This window comes from Phocoena sinus, chromosome 19 (genome assembly GCF_008692025.1).
Source record: "Phocoena sinus isolate mPhoSin1 chromosome 19, mPhoSin1.pri, whole genome shotgun sequence".
In the NCBI taxonomy this organism is placed as follows: domain Eukaryota; kingdom Metazoa; phylum Chordata; class Mammalia; order Artiodactyla; family Phocoenidae; genus Phocoena; species Phocoena sinus.
This window is the reverse complement of record NC_045781.1, coordinates 9,882,520-9,901,325: the sequence shown is the minus strand read 5'-3', so window position 1 is coordinate 9,901,325 and position 18,806 is coordinate 9,882,520. Positions and strand designations below refer to the sequence as shown.

The 18,806-nt window shown below is 54.6% G+C and overlaps 1 protein-coding gene across 1 annotated transcript in view; it reads left to right on the top strand.

Moving 5' to 3' along the window:
• The window catches only part of NECTIN2 (nectin cell adhesion molecule 2), a 28,793-nt gene extending 10,903 nt beyond the window's left edge, over positions 1 to 17,890 (top strand). Inside the window, 9 exon segments of the mRNA XM_032613349.1 lie at positions 458 to 853; positions 3,932 to 4,228; positions 5,512 to 5,629; positions 6,843 to 6,991; positions 13,777 to 13,930; positions 15,827 to 15,890; positions 16,037 to 16,084; positions 16,086 to 16,124; positions 16,784 to 17,890. Of these exon segments, the coding sequence (XP_032469240.1) occupies positions 458 to 853; positions 3,932 to 4,228; positions 5,512 to 5,629; positions 6,843 to 6,991; positions 13,777 to 13,930; positions 15,827 to 15,890; positions 16,037 to 16,084; positions 16,086 to 16,124; positions 16,784 to 17,047 (1,529 nt within the window). The 3' untranslated portion in view covers positions 17,048 to 17,890.
• Positions 17,891 to 18,806: the final 916 nt, after the last annotated feature.

Genomic DNA, 18,806 nt, shown 5'->3' with positions numbered 1-18,806 from the left:
AATCAACTATACTTCAATAAAATAAAAATAAAATAGGGAATTCCCTGGCGGTCCAGTGGTTAGGACTCCAGGCTTTCACTGCCATGGCCTGGGTTCAATCCCTGGTGGGGGAAATAAGATACCGCAAGCTATGCGGCGCGGCATAAAATTAAATTAAATTTAAAAAAAATTTTTTTTAATTTTAAAGGAATACTACATAATCACAATTTAATCATCACACCTAAGATCATGAATGGTAATTCCATAATCATATGTCATCTAGCCTGGACACAAATGTCCCTAGTTTTCCTCAAACTGTCTTTCTGGCTGGCCTTTTGGGAATTGGGATTTCATAAAGATTCCTGCATTGCATTGCGGGTCTGCATTTCGGGGGGCGGCCCCACAGTGATGGCCCGGCCTGGCCCGGAGGTGTCTGGGCCCTTCACTGACCCGACCTCTCTCTCTCCTCTCTCCGCAGGAGCCCAGGATGTGCGAGTTCGGGCCGCAGCCGAGGTGCGGGGCCACCTGGGGGACACCGTAGAGTTGCCGTGCCACCTGCTGCCCCCAGCGCCTGAAATCCGAGTGTCACAGGTGACGTGGCTGCGCTTGGACGCGCCTGAGGGTAACCAGAACGTGGCCATCTTCCACCCCCAGTATGGTCCCAGCTTCCCCAGCCCGAAGCCTGGCAAGGAGAGGCTGTCCTTCGTCAATGCCGGGCAGAGCACCGGGGCCGGGCAAGGCACAGAGCTGGAGGTGCGGGACGCCACACTGGCCCTCCGGGGGCTGACGGTGGAGGACGAGGGCAACTACACCTGCGAGTTTGCCACCTTCCCCCGGGGCACCAGTCGGGGAGTGACCTGGCTCAGAGTCATAGGTGAGCAGGGTTGGGGGCAGGGCTGCAACGAAGTGGGAGGGTCGGGGATGCAATGCACGAGAGCCCCTCAGCGGTCTGTTTCTCCTCTTTAGCTGTGATATCGACCTTGTCCGTGATCTTCAGCCAATGGGCAACTATTCATTAAGCACCTACTCTTTGCCACACGCTGTTCTGCAAGTTGGAGAGACAGCCGGCAACAAGTGTTCAGCAAATTGAGTACCTACTCTGTGCCAGGCACTATGCTAGGCTCTAGGGATAAAGCAGTGAGGAAGACAGCACTCCCTGCCCTCCTGGAGCTTATACTCCAAACAAAGGAGTAGATAACATACATAAGAAAAATAAGAGTGAGTCAGGTGGTTATAGGTGCTTCAGAAGTTGGAGGGGAGCAGGTTACAATTGTAAGCGAGGGTGGTCTGGTGCTAACCCAAACTAGGAGGTGAGGGAGCCCTGCAGGTCTAGGGAAGAGAGTTTCAGGCAGTGGGAATAGCAAGTGCAAAGGCCCTGAGGCATGGGCACACCTGGAATGTCTGAGGAAGAGCAAGGAAGTCAGTGTGGCTGGAGATGCATAAATGGAGGAAAGTAGAAGGAGGCAAGGTCAAGGAAGTGATGGGGGAGCACAGATCACAGCCTCATGGACCACGTGAAGATTTTGGCTTTTGCCTTGAGAGAACAAGAGCTACAGGAAATTCTGAACAGAAGAGGGATGTGATCTGGCTTGGGTTTTCACAGGCTCCTTCTGGCTATGTGGTTGGTGAGGGTGGAGGCTGGGAGACCACTAAGGAGATGACGGCATATGTCCAGGTGGGTGGTGATGGCGTCTAGACCAAGATGGAGGCAGTGGGGGTGATGAGAAGAGATTGGATTATGGAAATATTTTAGAGGTAAAGCCAGAGAACAATCAATTTGGCAAACAAAGGAAACACCAGGATGTTGCAATACTCAGAGTGAGGGCCCCAGTGGACTCATTTAGATAGAATGGTCAGCAAAAGCCTCTTCGTCGAGTCCCAAAGTGTAAGCAGAAGCCACCCTCAGGGACACGTCCACGGGCAGAGGAATGAATGCACAAGCAGAGGGAACAGCCTATGCATACGCTGGGACATGAGAGCCAGCTTGGCATGTTCTAGAAAGGAGGCTGGTGGGGTTGGTGGCAAGGGCTTGAGTGACCCTCAGCAGGCAAGAAAACCGACAGGGTCATGACAGTTGCATGGACCTCATAGACAGAGGCCAGGTGGCTCAACTTCATCTGAATTTTTTTTTTTTTTTTTTTGCTACGCCGCTCAGCTTCCAGGATCTTAGTTCCCCAACCAGGGATTGAACCCCTACCTTCGGCAGTGAAAGCTTGGAGTCCTAACCACTGGACCACCAGGGAATCCCCTTTATCTGAAATATTATTTGGAGCCATCAGAGGGTTTCAAATCATAAGAGCACCCTGACCAGGCTCTGGAAATTGCTTGAAAAAATGACTGGCTGCTGTGTGTGGGCCCATCAGAAGGGTAGACAAAGGTAGAGGGAAGCAAGGAGACCAGGTGAGAGGAGGCATTGGCTTGGAAGGGGGAAGAAGCAAGAGGGGAGTGGAGGGGAATAAAAAGAGAAGTGGAAATAATCACACTTTGAAGAGATAGAAGGTGCTTGTCCGTGAATTAAGGGAGGAGGAGAATCAAGAACTCCCAGCCCTCTGGTCCAGCAGGAAGGTGACCCGCACAACCGCTTAGCGAAATGGGGAAGACCTAGGGAAGGCGTCTTTTTGAAGATGCTATTTCTTGCTAAATCTAGGCAATCCCCTGGGATCCCATCGTCCCCCGGCAACTCCACAGAAGCCACGTCACTCTGGACACTTAAGTCCCTCCCTCAGCCCCAGGGAGTTGGGGAAGTGTACCCTGTACTGTCCCTCAGTACACACTTCCTTTCCCAAGGAGTCCCAAGACCACAGTTGTTTCACAAAAAGCACAGCTGTTCTCCCCGCTCATCCCTCACAAAGGTCTCTCTTCTGCAATCATTTGTTCTATTCAAGAGATGCATAGAGAGCGCCTACCATGCGCCAGGTGCCTACAAAAGTGCAGAACAGAACAGCGAAGCCTCCGCTTTCTTGGGGAGTCAGATGTCAGGGAAGTTTCCTTGAGGAAGTGAGGCTGGGATCTGGAGGAGGAGGAAGAACAAGACAAGGAGAAGGGAGGCCAGAGCACTCCAGGCAGTGCAAGTCGCTAAGACCCTGCAGTGGGTGGGAGCAGGGATGGGGTGGGTGTGCCTGGAGCTGTCATAGGACTGATGGGAGGGTGATCAGGGAGGATGTGAGCAGGGCCGTCAGACTTTGGCAGTCAGGAAAGAATGCAGGAAGGATAGGAAAGGAGAGGAAGGCAGTACCACGTTGAGAAGCTCAGGACATATCCAGGTGGAGAGATCCAGGAGGCAGCTAGAGATGCTTCCTGGATCTCTCCACCTGGTGGAGAACTCAGGTGTCTGGTTATGGGCACACATTAGTAACTGTGGGTTGTCATTATTATTCCTCATGGAGGTTTACCCTGCCTAATATTTTTCCATGTTTTCCAGGAGGATGAGTGGAAAGGGCAAAAAATTTCCAGCTTTGGGAAGCTCCATTGCCTTTATCCCACTTCAGGCACCACAATCTAATGGTGATTAAAGGAAAAGAAGTTGGAGGGCTTTTCAGCTGGACCTTTGAACCTCATTATTCTGCTTTGGCTTTCCTTTTAAAATCTCGGCCTCTTCCAGACTTGTGGACATTGTCTGTTTTTCTAGCAGAGCAGAACAGAAAATATAATGGCTAATACTTAGCACAGTGGGTGTCAAGTACCGTCCAAAGTGCTTTACATATCAATTTATTTAATCTGTACAACAATCCTATGTGGTGGGTACTATTATTATCCCCACTTTACAAAAGAGGAAGCTGAGGTACAGAGTTGGGAAATGACTTGCCCAAAGCCATGCAGCAGCAAAGCAGCAAAGCTGGGAATTGAACCCAGGCAGTTGGGGCTTAACTGCTCAGCTCCACTGCTGCTGAGGTGTTTGTTGAATGACTCTAGGTGTGGAGTGACCCACGCTTCCCTCTGTTCCTCTCCCCAGCCCAGCCCCAGAACCATGCCGAAACACAAGAAGTCACACTCAGTCTGGATCCTGTACCCGTGGCCCGCTGTGTCTCCACGGGCGGCCGGCCACCTGCCCGAGTCTCCTGGCTCTCACCCTTGGATGGGGAGGCCAGAGAGAGCCAGGTGTCAGGACCCCTGCCTGGTACAGTCACCGTCACCAGCCGCTTCACCTTGATACCCTTGGGCCAAGCAGATGGTGTCAAGGTCACCTGCAAAGTGGAGCACGAGAGCTTTGAGGAGCCAGTTCTGCTGCCTGTGACCCTCTCTGTGCGCTGTGAGTGCATTAGGATATGACCACACCCCCAATACAGTCTATACCGGCTTCTCTAGGGCACCGTATACATTATCCCTGAGTGTTATCTACATTGGCATTCTGGGTCAAATTCTGCACTGCCTTCCTGCCCATTGTCTACACTGGCTCCCCGGGACAACATCTGCACACTGCCCCCTCATCGTCTATACTGGCTTCACGAGGCTCTCACCTTGCTGCCACAGTCAATGGTAAATCAGAATGGGTTTGCAAGGGTCGGTATTATACATTTCTTCCCAATTCCACATCCAGTGAAGTCTTACCGGTAGCTTCAATCAGCCGTGTGGAGTAGTTACACCAAGGAAATTGGCAAACACCTCAAATCAGGGCTATTCTATTTTTTTTTTCCCCTCCCTTTTCAGAGAGCCAGTTTACCAGCACACAACTGCACCCAGCCATCTTCTGGCTCTCGTGGACCCCAGTTGACACTGCTCCCTCACTGTCCAAATCCACTACTCTGTCTACACTGCCCAACCCAATATTGTCTACATACACACCCCCATTCATACTGTCTAAATTGGTTCCCCGAACACTGTCTATACTGACTCTCCTGGGGCCGCTACACCTACTTCTGCCCCCCAGTGTAATCACATTGGCCCCTCTGGACCCTATCAACAAAATATGTGTTTTGTTGTTGTTGTTTTTTGGCCACTCTGTGGATTAAACCCGGGACCACGGCAGTGAAAGAGCCGTGTCCTAACCGCTGGACCGCCAAGGAATTCCCCGCTGTACGCTGTCCATATCAACCCCTTCTGACATGTTCTGTGCTAGCTCTTCCCCAAGCTGCTTGCACCAACACTGCCTAATATTACCCAGAGAGGCTCCCCCTGGCACTCTTCCCACAGACCCTGCAAAACAGTTACTTTAGCAGCTTTTCCAGCCACTGTCCAATCATACCCCATACCCCAACTCAGCATTTTCGATACTAGTTCCCCAGACAATGCCTTCAGTTAACTAACTCCCTTACCTACTCTGGGCATGTCAGAAATGACACACATTATCTAGAGTGGCTGCCCCGGGCGCTGCCTGCAACGAACAGTAACTTCCTCAAAATGACCCTCAGCCGTGTCCCTGGACAGTGTCTATGCAGCCCGGATTGATTTGCCCCAGGCATTTTCCATGGGTCCACCTCCCGCCAGCCCATTTCTTTAGGATTCTTATCTATCTGCTCACCAATCACCCCCTTTGGTATTCTACCCCCTTTGGGATTCTCCCTGTCACTGAGCCAGTCCCCCCATTTCCTCCAGACCCCCCTGAGGTCTCCATATCGGGCTATGATGACAACTGGTATGTCGGCCGTAGTGAGGCCTCCCTGAACTGTGACGTCCGCAGCAAACCAGAGCCCACAGGCTACGACTGGAGCACGTGAGTCCTGTTTGGACCCAGACTCCTGGGTCTGAGGGGGGAGGGGCCGGGGGCCTGGATCCTGGGTCTGAGGGGGGAGGGGCCGTGGGTCTGGATCCTGGGGCTGAGGGGGGAGGGGCCGGGGGTCTGGATCCTGGGGCTGAGGGGGGAGGGGCCGGGGGCCTGGATCCTGGGGCTGAGGGAGGAGGGGCCGGGGTCTCAATCCTGGGTCTGAGGGAGGAGAGCCTGGGGTTCTGGAATCCTGGGTCTGAGGGGTGAGGGGCCGGGGGTCTGGATCCTGGGTCTGAGGGAGGAGGGGCCGGGGGCCTGGATCCTGGGTCTGAGGGGGGAGGGGCCGGGGTCTGGATCCTGGGGCTGAGGGGGGAGGGGCTGGGGGCCTGGATCCTGGGGCTGAGGGGGGAGGGCCCCGGGGGTCTGGATCCGGGGTCTGAGCGGGGAGGGGCCGGGGTCTGGATCCTGGGGCTGAGGGGGGAGGGGCCGGGGGTCTGGATCCTGGGGCGGAGGGGGGAGGGGCCGGGGGTCTGGATCCTGGGGCTGAGGGGGGAGGGGCCGGGGGCCTGGATCCTGGGGCTGAGGAAGGAGGGGCCGGGGTCTCAATCCTGGGTCTGAGGGAGGAGAGCCTGGGGTTCTGGAATCCTGGGTCTGAGGGGTGAGGGGCCGGGGGTCTGGATCCTGGGTCTGAGGGAGGAGGGGCCGGGGGCCTGGATCCTGGGTCTGAGGGGGGAGGGGCCGGGGTCTGGATCCTGGGTCTGAGGGGGGAGGGGCTGGGGGCCTGGATCCTGGGGCTGAGGGGGGAGGGCCCCGGGGGTCTGGATCCTGGGTCTGAGCGGGGAGGGGCCGGGGTCTGGATCCTGGGGCTGAGGGGGGAGGGGCCGGGGGCCTGGATCCTGGGTCTGAGGGGGGAGGGGCCGGGGGCCTGGATCCTGGGGCTGAGGGGGGAGGGCCCGGGGGTCTGGATCCTGGGGCTGAGGGGGGAGGGGCCGGGGGTCTGGATCCTGGGGCTGAGGGAGGAGGGGCTGGGGGCCCGGACTACCGTGCCGTGAGAGAGGAGCTCCAGCGGCCGGATACCGTGATTCCTCCAGAAAGAGGGACTCGCAGTTTGGGGTGTTAAGGAGTAAGTTTCGGGTCCGTAGAGCTTGGCTCCTGAGGGCTGTCTGACCTGTACTCCCCGTGGAGCATGCTGTCCTTCTCATGTGACCCCCAAACCCCCCAGGACTTCAGGCGTCTTCCCAGCCTCAGCAGTAGCCCAGGGCCCCAAGCTGATCGTCCACTCGGTGGACCGGCTCTTCAACACCACCTTCATCTGCACCGTCACCAACGCCGTGGGCACGGGCCACGCCGAGCAGGTGGTCCTAGTTCGAGGTAAGCGGGTCTTGGGGATGGTGTGTACAACTGGGTCTGCTCCCCAAGTGTTCCTCCCTTCTGGGTTCTGGGGCTGCACTGGAGGAGGCTGCACCGCCGACCTGGGGAGAACTCAGACCCGCCTCGATGATGGGAGGGGGACGGTGTGGCTTGCCCCCAGGTGGGATCTGGATTGGGGTGACAGGGTAGGTGCTGACAGAGGAGTTAGGACGTTGAGACCTGCGCTGGGGTCTTCCTAGAAAGTAGAGGCCTGGGAAGGGCCTTCAGGGAGAGTTCCAGGGACATTGGCCTGGCCTCCAGCCAGTGAGACACGCCCACAGAGTTGCACAGCTAACAGTCACGTGAGGGCAGCTAGACAAACACTCGGAAACAATGGACTTCTTACATTGCGGGCTGGTCAGTATGACCCAGAAACCAGTTTGAGTGTGTGTTGGGATGTTTGTGTTTCTAGAGGTGGTATTCTGGGTTTGTTTTGCTTTGCTTTGTTTTTTGGATTTTTTTGGCCTGCCGCTTGGCTTGCGGGATCTTAGTTCCCCGACCAGGGATCGAACCCACGGCAATGAAAGTGTGGAGTCCTAACCACTGGACTGCCAGGGAATTCCCTGCAGGTGGTATTTTGGAAATGGTGGCTGATGTGTCTGTGGGTCAATAGTTCTCTGAGTCTCCACAATGGGAACTCAAAAACACAGATAGGACCCAAGACTTAGCTGGAGAGGAAATAAATAAAGCCAAAAATAAAGCCCAGGTTCGGGCTGATGGAAGTGGGGTCGCAATCACAACTGTAGCCCAGGAGGCTTAGAGGGAGGCAGGGGGCCTCAGTGGGGGATGGGGGGGGAGGGCCCCCTCAGAAACACAACCAAAGACAAACTCATAGGCATCGGTGTGAAGACAGACACACCCACACCTGGAGACAGACGGAAGCAGGCCCCCTTACTGAGATGATCAACACACATACACGCACACCCGGAAAGACACCCAAGTGAAAACGGATCCCTCTTGAGGAATTCGGACGCTCGCCGGGGAGATATGACGTAGCTACTCAGAAACAGTGTCACAGACCGCACACCCAGAGAGACTGTTGGCCCGCCTTCGGCGCATCTGACACGATCAGGTGCACAAACACACACACCTGGAGGCAGACACCGTCACGCAGACATGCTAGAAGCGAAAAGAACTGCGGACAGCAACAATTCCACGCGCGGAAACATCGTTGCTCGCACACAGATGCTGAGAAGGTAACTCGAAGACGTCCTCAAGTGCACACCCTCGGAAACTCCAAAAACCCCATTGTGGAGATTCTCTTTCAACAAACCGTCATCTGACAAGTATTTGCTGAGTCTTCCTCTTGGCCAGGCATTCTCCTCTATGTGGGGAATACAATGGTGACCCAGTCTCAGTCCCTGCCCTCAAAGGAACAACTGGAGGAGGGTCAGCTCCACCCACCCAGCGAGATGCCCAACTGGAAATACACCCCCTGAACCTCTATCCCAGATACTCACCGGAGAAACTGGTCTCCCCACCCACACTGGGTCAGTAGGCACCTCTGTGGGGTGGAGCCTCCAGAACACAGGCGGGATCACACTTGAGGGCCATCGGAGGAAGACAGAGCCACGAAAGCATGGACATCCCCCTGAAACACCCAGAAACCCCAGGGATATCCACCACTGGAAACCCCAAAGCGAACACACTGGGTTCGGAGTTCAGCCTTGAGTGATATTCACCAAGTGAAACACACATACTCAGAGCCCCATCAGGAACCTGGGCAGTTGCCTGGCTGCGGGTAATACACACAGAATCGCACCCCCAGAGACTCTCCCAGTGGTACACACAGACCCGCAGACAGTCAGAAGCTTCATGGCAAAGACACGCACCTACGGATGGACGCCAACAAACGTGGGGACACCCTCTGAGCACCCTAGAAATCATCACGGTCAGTGAGTGTGCCAACACAGGTGGCCTTGCCCAGAGAGGAGATTCACTCACAGCTCTTGGCAGGGTCACGTCAGAGGGTCTCAGAGACGCCTCACGTCCCCATGCGCACACAGAACCGCATACGCTCTCACGCTCGGTTTGGGGTTCGCGCCAGCGAAAACATAAGAACACAGGCAAGGCCACAGGCTAGACATTGCTTCAGAGAATTTCTGACCCACAGACAGGTACACGCTCACCCACCGTCTCCAAATCATCATCCCCAGTAACACAGACACACGTTCCGACACGTGCGAAAACTGGTCTCCAGACTTCACTGAAAGAAATCTTTCCCATCTCCAGGGTACAGGTACAGGAATATATTCCCCCTAAAAAGTTTCACAAAATCCTACTTACCCTTCATACTTGAGGTAAACTTTTTCTGTTCTATTTTGTTTTACTGCTGCTCGTGAGTCACCAGTCTGATCTGACAGCCCGCTAGGTCGTGACGCCCCCTTTTTGGAAAACATCCAGAAACAGATACCTGGGTCCCAGCCCCTCTGGTGTGCAGAGGCGCAGGGAGGGGAGGGTCAGGTGTAAGTGGACCCTCCCCATCCCCCCCCCCCGCCCCGCCCCGGTCTCTCCCAGTCACACCCTGCATGCAGGGGTGGGGGAAGCGGGGGGTCTGATAAGATGCCAGTTGCATCCATGTCTATCCCTGTTGTGGGGCCTGGACGCCCCCTCCATCGTCCTCACTCCTCCCCGCTTAGGGCTCCCTGGCTTCCTTCTCCGCCCAACCCCACCCCCCCATCCTCCCCCAGACCCCTCCCCTCCCACAAGCTCAGGCCCTGCTGGGAGAGGAAACCGGGACTGGGGGCTTCAGGAGCCCCATTCGCCACACTCGGGACACGTGCTCCCAGCCACTCCCGCTCCCGGTGGGGGCGGCGGGGTGGGGGGGGAAGAATTAGCAGGAGGCCCCTCGCCCTTCTCAATCCCCTTTCTCTCAAGTGCAAAGAGCTTTGGAATCAGACAGCCTCACACTCAAATCTAGGCTGCCTCTTCCTGGCTGGATCAGCCCCAAGATTCCGTGACGCTGACCTCAGAGTTTCTGGGAGGGGGGTCTCAAACTCAGATGCCTACAGGGTCCTGGCGAGTGACTGGGGTGGCCAGGTGTGGAACTCTGTCCCCTTCGGAGTCACCAGCCTGACTCAGCCACAGCCCATCTCACCAGGTGGAGGAGATGAAAGTTTAGTGTTGCCAGATCTGATTTTTTTTTTTTTTAATTTTTTGGCCACGTCTTATGGCATGCAGGATCTTAGTTCCCCCACCAGGGATTGAAGCCATGCCCCCTGCAGTGGAAGCGCAGTGTCTTAACCACTGGACCGCCAGGGGAGTTCCTGGGATCTGATTTTCTTTTTCCCCCTAAAAGAAATCTGGAATTTGCAGTGAAATGGCCTAGTGCTTTAAATGTTAGCTGGCAAGTTTAATTTTGGTTTTTGGTTGGTTGGTTGGTTGGTTTTCTATTTTGTTAGCAAGTTTAATTTGGGGAAAACGCTGTGCAGGTGTAAAGAGATCCATCTGGGGGCCACCCACTGGCAACCCCTCCGCATAAAGTGCCCAGCCTGTAGCGAAGAGGGAACGGGCTCTCCCTTCCAACTCCACCTTCTTCTGCCCAAGTTGAGTCACCTCCCTAGTTCCCGTCCCTGCCCTGCTGTGTCCTGGGTCCCCCCCTCCCCACTCCCAGATGTATCCTCTTGACCTCGTGTCTCCCTTTCTCTCTCACCCCTTCTTCTCTCTCCTCAGACACCCCCCGGGCCTCGCCCCGAGATGTGGGTCCAGTGGTGTGGGGGGCTGGTGGGGGCGTACTGCTGCTGTTGCTGCTTCTGGCTGGGGGGCCCTTGGCTTTCATCCTGCTGAGGGTGAAGAGAAGGCGGAAGAGCCCAGGAGGAGGACCCGGCGGCAGAGGAGGGTCCTACGATCCGAAAACTCAGGTGTTTGGGAATGGGGGTCCCGTCTTCTGGACGCCAAGTGCCCCTGGTCCCCTGAGGCCAGAGGGCAAGGACAAGGAGGACGAAGAGGACGAAGAGGCAGAGAAAGGCCTCATGTTGCCTCCGCCCCCGGCACTCGAGGACGACATGGAGTCCCAGCTGGACGGCTCCCTCATCTCCCGGCGGGCAGTTTATGTGTGACCCCAAGACAGGCAGACAGCCAAGGGTCCCATACTGGTTGAACTTGTTTGTCCGGAAGACACTGGAGTTCAAAGCTACCTCCCGCTTCCTTTCCTGGGATGTGGAGGGAGGTGGAATGTCACACACTGGACTTCTGTCTCCAGGGCTGCATGGGGCAGGGGAGCCCCCCACCCCGGGGAGCTCGGGAATGGGGAACCACAGAGCACCCTCCCCCCCCAGAGACTCGATTTGGGCTCCAGCCTGCTCTGGCCCCATGACACTCAGGAGTTAATAAACACCTTGGAGGAAAACATTGGGGGTGTCTTGTAATACATTGGACCCCCTCCTTGGGGGGTGGGACAGGGACTGCTAGGTCCCAGGGGGTGGGCCCTGGAGACTGGGAGCCTGGTGGAGGCTAGACTTGGTGAGGCTGGGGTTGGGGGCCGGCGGGGGTAGGCTCTGGTCACTTGGGTCCTTGAAGGACACATTGGATGCCCGAGACACCTAAAGCCAGTGGGACTGGGAACTGGGCTTAGAGGCTGGTGCTTGGACTCGGGAGTTCCAGGACAGAGGCTGCCTCCCTGGGTGGAGTGGCCAGACTGGCGGGAGAACTGAGCTCCCCCGGAGAGCGGGGCTGGGATCCTGGACTTGTGGGCCCTTGAAGGTGGGGAGGTGCTGTGATCTGATCCTCTGAGGGCAGCTCAGACCCGACCTCCCAGAGCTTGCTGAGGATACTGGGAGGGAGGACCGCCCCTTCATTCTCGGGGGCCCTGAGGGGATGGGGCAGGGGGGGTTGCTGAGGAACCAGGAAAGTCCCGCCTCTGGAAGAACACAGCAGTGGCCTTTCCTACCTCCTTTGTGTTCCCTTGTCCCCAGGCTGTGCCCAAGGGGATTTTCGGTGATTCAGAGGGAGGGGCTGCAGCTCTGCATCCTTCTCACTCCCCGCCACCATTAGAAAATCTCCCAAACCCGGGCAGGGAACTGCGGTGGAGGCATGGAGGGGGGCAAGGTTACCTCTGCTCTCCTGAGCCCCATGGCCACCTTGGTAAAACACCAGTGGCCTTTATCTCTGCTCCTGAGGCTGTCATGGGATTCAGTAAGGCTGGGCCCGAATGCCCAGCGTGGGGCTGAGCACCTAGGAGGGGCTTGGTGAGCCCGTTTCTTCCACCTGCATTGCCTTCCACTCACGGTGCGGGGACACTGCGGTGTCTCGGGCAGAGCTTGCCCTGCCCTCCCGGTTATGCAGCCAACAACAGGAATAGCAGCAATTTTAGGGTGAGCGTGTGTAGACTGAGCAGCAGTTACTCTGATATTCCCCCACGCTCTGAAGCCCTCCAGAGGATGCCAGGCTGTGTAACAGGAAGTTGTGGAAATCGGAGAGTCCAGGGATCCAGGCAGCGTTCCTACCGGCAGCTTTCTCTCTGCATCTCTGAAGTGGGGTTGATGGAAGGGGGAAGCCTGTGGATGGGGCTTTGGCACACATGTTATTTCCCCTAGTTGTTTATTGTCTGTACCACCCTGTCCAGGGCCCCCCCCCACCTCCTCCCACAATGGGAGGGTAGTGCCAGGAGGGCAGGGGCGGGAATTTGGTAGGTCCCTAAGTGTCCCTGCTGGGCCCCGCCTTACATGTCTAGAAAAACACCAGCTGTGTGCCAGACCCCACCCCTTGGAGCGTGCAGTGTGGAAATTGTCAAGTAAACAGGTAATTGCTCCGAAAACGATTCAGGAAGTGGGAAGTGTTACAAAGGAGAGGGAGGCCCAGGGAGTCACGGGCTTCTCTCCACCCCTTTTCCTGTTAGGTTAGAGGAGCTATGATCCTCTGCCTAGGATGACTCCATTCTATGTAATGAAGGAGGGGGTCTGATCCCAAATCCAGAGTCACGCTCCGACCCCCAATGTTTTTGCCTCTTCTCTCCATTCCCCATCACCTCTCTTCCCTTAGCTCCACACTCTCGCATCCTCATCCTGCTCTGGCCACAGGGCCTCCTTGCCGTCTTTAAAAACAACTTGAAAAACTGCGCCTAGTGGCGCAGTGGTTGAGAGTCCGCCTGCCGATGCAGGGGACGCGGGTTCGTGCCCTGGTCCGGGAAGATCCCACGTGCCGCGGAGCGGCTGGGTCCGTGAGCCATGGCCGCTGAGCCTGCGCGTCCGGAGCCCGTGCTCCGCAACGGGAGAGGCCACAACAGTGAGGCCCGCGTACCGCAAACAAACAAACAAACAAACAAACAAAAAAACTTGAGGCTTCCTCCCCAGGACCTTTGCGCTGGCTGTTCGCTCTGCCTGGAATGATCTCATATTCTCATGGTTCACCCCCTACAGCTCCTTCAGATCTTTGCTCAAATGTCACCTCACAATAAGGCTCTCTCTGACTGCCCTTGAGGGCCCCTGCTCTCACTTATCACCTACCCTACTATACGCTATTATCCTCTATCACTTACTATCACCTGGCATATTAGCTATTGTGTATATTTCTCTACTGGTGTCCTCCCTGCCCAACGAAACATTAGTCCAATGTGACTAGGACTTTTGTATGTTTTGTTCACTCTATCACACAACAAATGATCATTAAGGATTAAGTGAAGAAAAAGAATGTCCTCTGCCCTTGGGAAAAGAGGTAGACAGGTGGGTGGTGACTTGGGAGGTGGGGCTGGGAATAAGGCACTGTGGCTTCCTCCTGGAGACTCCCTCACACTGTCCCTCTTCTTGCAGAGACACCCAACACAGCAGGCGCAGGGGCCACAGGTGGCATCATTGGGGGCATCATCGCTGCCATCATTGCGACTGCTGTGGCCGCCACAGGCGTCCTCATCTGCCGACAGCAGCGGAAGGAGCAGAGGCTGCAGGGGGCAGAGGAGGTGGAGGAGTGAGTGATGGGCCCTAAGAAGTGGATGAGGGAGGGGTCCCAGAACTGGGCGCATGGAGTTGGGGAGGAGGCTGGGAGAAAGTCATCAGCAATGGCTGAGTGACCCAAAATAACCATGACTTAAATGGGGTGGAGAGGAGAGTTTATTTCTGTCTCCTAGAAATCATGTCTATGACAGTTCTGCTCTGTGACGTCATCAGAGCCCAGGCTCCTGCTATCTTTTTGCTTCACCTTCCCTAGTGCGTGACCTTCATTCACATTCCAAGATGGCTCCCCTCTCTTTTGTTGTTGTCTATGTACGTGACAACCAGACATGGCCATCCTGGCCTCAATGACCCCATTCCTTTCAGTGGGAAAGGGAAAGGGAAATAGAAGGCAGTCGGCAGCCCTGTAAGGGAACCCATCACTTCCTCTAATTTCCCATTTCCCAGTGGCCTAGTCACATGGCTGCCTCAGCTGCAAAGGAAGCTGGGAAACGTAGTCTTTATTCTGGTGGCCACGTACCCAGCCAAAATCTCTATTACTAAGAGAAAAGAGGAGCCTGGATATTGGGGGAAACTAGCCCCACTTCTCTGTGTAGAACACTTATGTGACAGGCTTGATGAGATGTATGTTATGTATGTGATCTCAATGAAGCCTCATATCCATCCATTCATTCATTCGTTCAATAGGTATTCAGAAAGTACCCACTTGGGGCAAGACCCTGAAAGCTAGGAACACAATGATGAGACAAACACTTAAAAGATGTCCAATAAAATAAAATAAATTTAAAAAATAAATAAAAGACGTCCGCACACATAAACATATCATATCATGGAAACCTAATTTTCAGATGGAGCTAAGGGTACCCATTTTCTCAAAGAGGAAACAAGTTCAGAGAGCTGAAATCACTTGCTGAAATTCATCCAGCAAGACAGTATTTTGGGGGCAAAATGGTTCTGAAATAATATGACCCAGTGTGTGTGAGGGGGGACACTTGTTAAAAATGCACCTTCCTGGGCTTACACCAAACCTATTGAATCAGTACTTTTACAAGAAGGGCTTGGCATCTGTACTTATAACAAACTCCCTGCGATGCACAGGAAAGTTTGTGAACCACTGTCTTAATCATCTAGTCAATGCAAACCAACAACTTGCTGTTGATCTCTTTTTCTAAGCGCATGAGACCCAGTGGTGTCTGAGATGGCCCTGGCCCTGGCCTCTCAGGGTTCACAGTCTCAAGGAGACAGACCTGTTCCCAGACAGTGACAGTCCATCATGGCCAGGGATGGGCTAGGGAAGCTGAGGGAGCTGGGAGAGGCTAGAAGGGGCACCTGACTCAGCCTGAAAAGATGAGGGGAGGGCTTCCTGGAGGCAGGGACATCTGAGATGGGGATTGAAGGCATAGTAAGCCTCCATCATTATTATATATATAGGATGCTCTGGTCTGAGGTGTGTAGAATGAGGGAATTTAACATAGTTTGGGGGGCAGGAAAGCATTTCATTCATTTTTTTCATTCCCTCCTTCTAAACAAATATTTCCTGATATTCCTCATAGTGTGTTCTGGGAACACCATGTTGACAACACAGATCTCATTTTTTTCCCCTCACATTGCTCACAGTGGGGTACAGTCGTTGAATGAGATCAGAAATAATATTTCAAATACAAACTCAGTAAGTGCCCTGTGAGGGACGTATGGGTAGATGTGATCATATAACAGGAGTTCCAGATCCTCCTGGAGAGTCAGGAGGGCTTCCTGGAAGAAGAGAAATTCATGGGATGAGTAGGAGTAAGCTGGGTAAGGGGAGGTGGGTGATGGGAAGAGAGATCAGACAGAGGAAAGAACTGTGCAGTGGCCCCGGAGTAGAGGGCTTCTCAGGGCTTAGCCTTCACCTGACCTACCTCCTACCCCACAGCCTAGAGGGACCTCCCTCATACAAGCCGCCGACTCCAAAGGCAAAGCTGGAGGAGCCGGAGATGGTGAGCACTTCCCCTGGAGCCCAGGCTGCCCCCACATCCCCACACCAATTTTGCCACTGAGGCCGGGGCTGGGAGCGGGGACTGGTGGGGAGAGGCTGTCTGGGAGGGGGGGTGGTCCTGACCTGTCCCTCTCTCTCACATCATAGCCCTCCCAGCTCTTCACCCTGGGGGCCTCGGAGCACAACCCACTCAAGAACCCCCTACTTTGATGCTAGTGTCTCGTGTGCTGAGCAGGTAGGAGCTCGGGTGAGGACAAGGGTGGGTTTGGGATCTGAGTTTAAGGGCCTCCTTACATAAGAGGTCAAGGACTAACGGTTACAACTCAAGTTCAGAGCTGTATCTCTGGTCTGACCTTAGAGCTCTGAGATACATTTAGGATTCAGTGGGGGAGGTCTTGGTTGTAAAAGTCCAAGGACATGGGGTGAGAGTTTAAAGTCATCCATCAAAGAAGACTGGTTGAGTATCTCCATTTGCCAGACACTGTACCTGGAGCTGGACAAGACAGACAGTCACTCCCCTCAGTGGCCTCCTGGAGATCAGAGGTTGGATGTTGAGTTTGAGACAAGTCAGTTTTCATGGGGCTATTTAGAGCTTAAGTTTAGGTCAAGATTGAAGTCAAAGACTCATGGGGAAAGACTTGGGGTCAGTGATCAAAAGAAAAGGAGAGGCTGAAGATTAACAGGGTAGAGTCCATGCTCTGGGCTTTGAGTTAGGACCAGCTGTATGATTGTCCCAGTTCAATATCAACCCAGGTGACAAGGGGTGACACAGGGTGAGGTCAGGTCTGGTTGGCATGGGGAGATGGTGGTCAGGATTTGAGGGTCAAGGAGCAGAGTGGGATTCTGTGTCATGTTCAAGAGGTGACCTTGGGTTCATTCCCTCCCGATCCCCAGGAAATGCCTCGATACCATGAGCTTCCCACCTTGGAAGAACGGTCAGGCCCCCTGCTCCTGGGGGCCACGAACCTGGGGTCCCCCATGCTGGTGCCTCCAGGGCTGCCTGCTCTGGAGAGGGTTTCCCTGGATCTAGAGGACGAGGAGGAGGAGGAAGACTATCTGGACAAGATCAACCCCATCTACGATTCCCTGTCCTACTCCAGCCCCTCTGAGTCCTACCAGGGCAAAGGCTTTGTCATGTCCCGGGCCATGTATGTGTAAGCCGCCATGGTCCTGGCCTCTCATCTCTCATTTTTTGATCCCTCAACTTTCTGCCAGGGATCTAGGGCCCCCTGATCTCTCGCTTGGCCACTGTCAGTTAACACACATGCATCTCATCTGTGACTTCTATCTTGGTGGCTCCACTGTGACCTCTAATCCATGATCTCTGACTCAGAGAAATGGGCCATGACAATGGAAAACTGATAACCTTATCTTAGGAGGGGCTGGAGAAGGTAGGTTTCTTCACAACCTCTTACCCAAGGGGTCCTCAGACTGTGACCTTAGATTATACCTCTCATGTCCCACCATCTCCAGACTCCCCCCAAATCCCAAAGAAGACCCCAGACCTCTGACTTGGACCTCAGGCAGTCACTCCTAACAGCTCTGCTTGGGTGGGTGTTGGGGGCATCCTGTTGCTCAGACCTGAGCCCTCCAGGTGGCAGAGCCCCACTCGCCCAGTCCCCACCCTGTCCCCAGTGGTGGGAGGGAGGGGATTTCCCCAGCCCAAAGCAGAACTTCTCCATCTCCTCCCTCCTGCAGGCAGGAGTCTCAGGGTACAGACCCTTCCCTGAGCTCCCACTACCCCAATTCCTGTGTATAGAGAATTATGCCCCAGCTCAGGGCTACATGGGGTGAGCTTCATGCAGAGTGGGCCTTGCTGACCCCAGCCTTCAGAGAATTTGCTGTTACTTTGAAGACTACTGAGGTCTCTTACTCCTGCCCAGTGGGGTTGGACCCACCCGCCTGGGTGGGGGGTGGGGAATGGATCACCTGGATCAGGGGTAGGTGTTGTGATATTGTTTTGTAATACAGCATTTCCTACAAAATGAGTTTGTACTTTGACCAGGTCTCAACTCGTGTTTACTGTGGGCTGTGAAGGGGATGGGGGTGAAACATAATGGGTAATGAATAGGGGGGTCCAGGGCTTGAGGGAATCAGTAGACTAGAAGTCAAGATGCGTTACAGACATTAAGAAAAGGGCCAAAGATGTGAAAAAGATAATTGAGGGGATAATGAGCAAAAATGCATAGCCAAAAACATAGTGATGGGTAATGGAAGGAGTGGGGAGGAGTCCAGGGCATTGTGATTAATGAAAAGGAATCTGCAACCGCAGTCTAATGGGTAATGGACCGAAATAAACGAAACAAAGTAGAAGTAGCAGTAATTAAGTACAAGGGGCTCGGGCGTAATGAATAAATGGCAATAAGAATAGGCCAAAGGCAAATTATGAATAATGTTGTAATAGGAGCTCAGGGTGTGATGGGTAATAGGTCTGAAAGAATGAGCCAGGGGCAGAGGGATGGATAATGGAGAAATAGGGGCCGCAGGCATGATGGGCAATGGACCCAAAACCTTATGGTCAATTAAGAATTAGCTAAAAGAATTAGGGAAATGAACGGGCATAAACGGGCTAAAGGTAGTACAGGCAACCAAGCTGAAATGAATGGAGCAGAAGGCATGCTGGGTAATGGGACAGGAATGAATGGGCCAAAGATGGAAGACGCAGTGACCGGGGCAAGGATTGGGGGGAGAGATCCAGAAGGCATGATGGGTAACGAAAGGGGTGGGTCTACGGCAACTGTCCCGTTAAATAGGTAAGGGGCATTGTGGGTAACAAGAAGCGGGACCGCGTTCACATAACGGGTTAGAAATCTCCCGTGGCACTGTGGGAAGGGCTAGCACTTCCGGCTTTCGGTGTGCGACTCCGGACAAGGGGTGGGGGGGGCCGCCCCTCTGCCGCGGTGGCTGGTGGGACGCG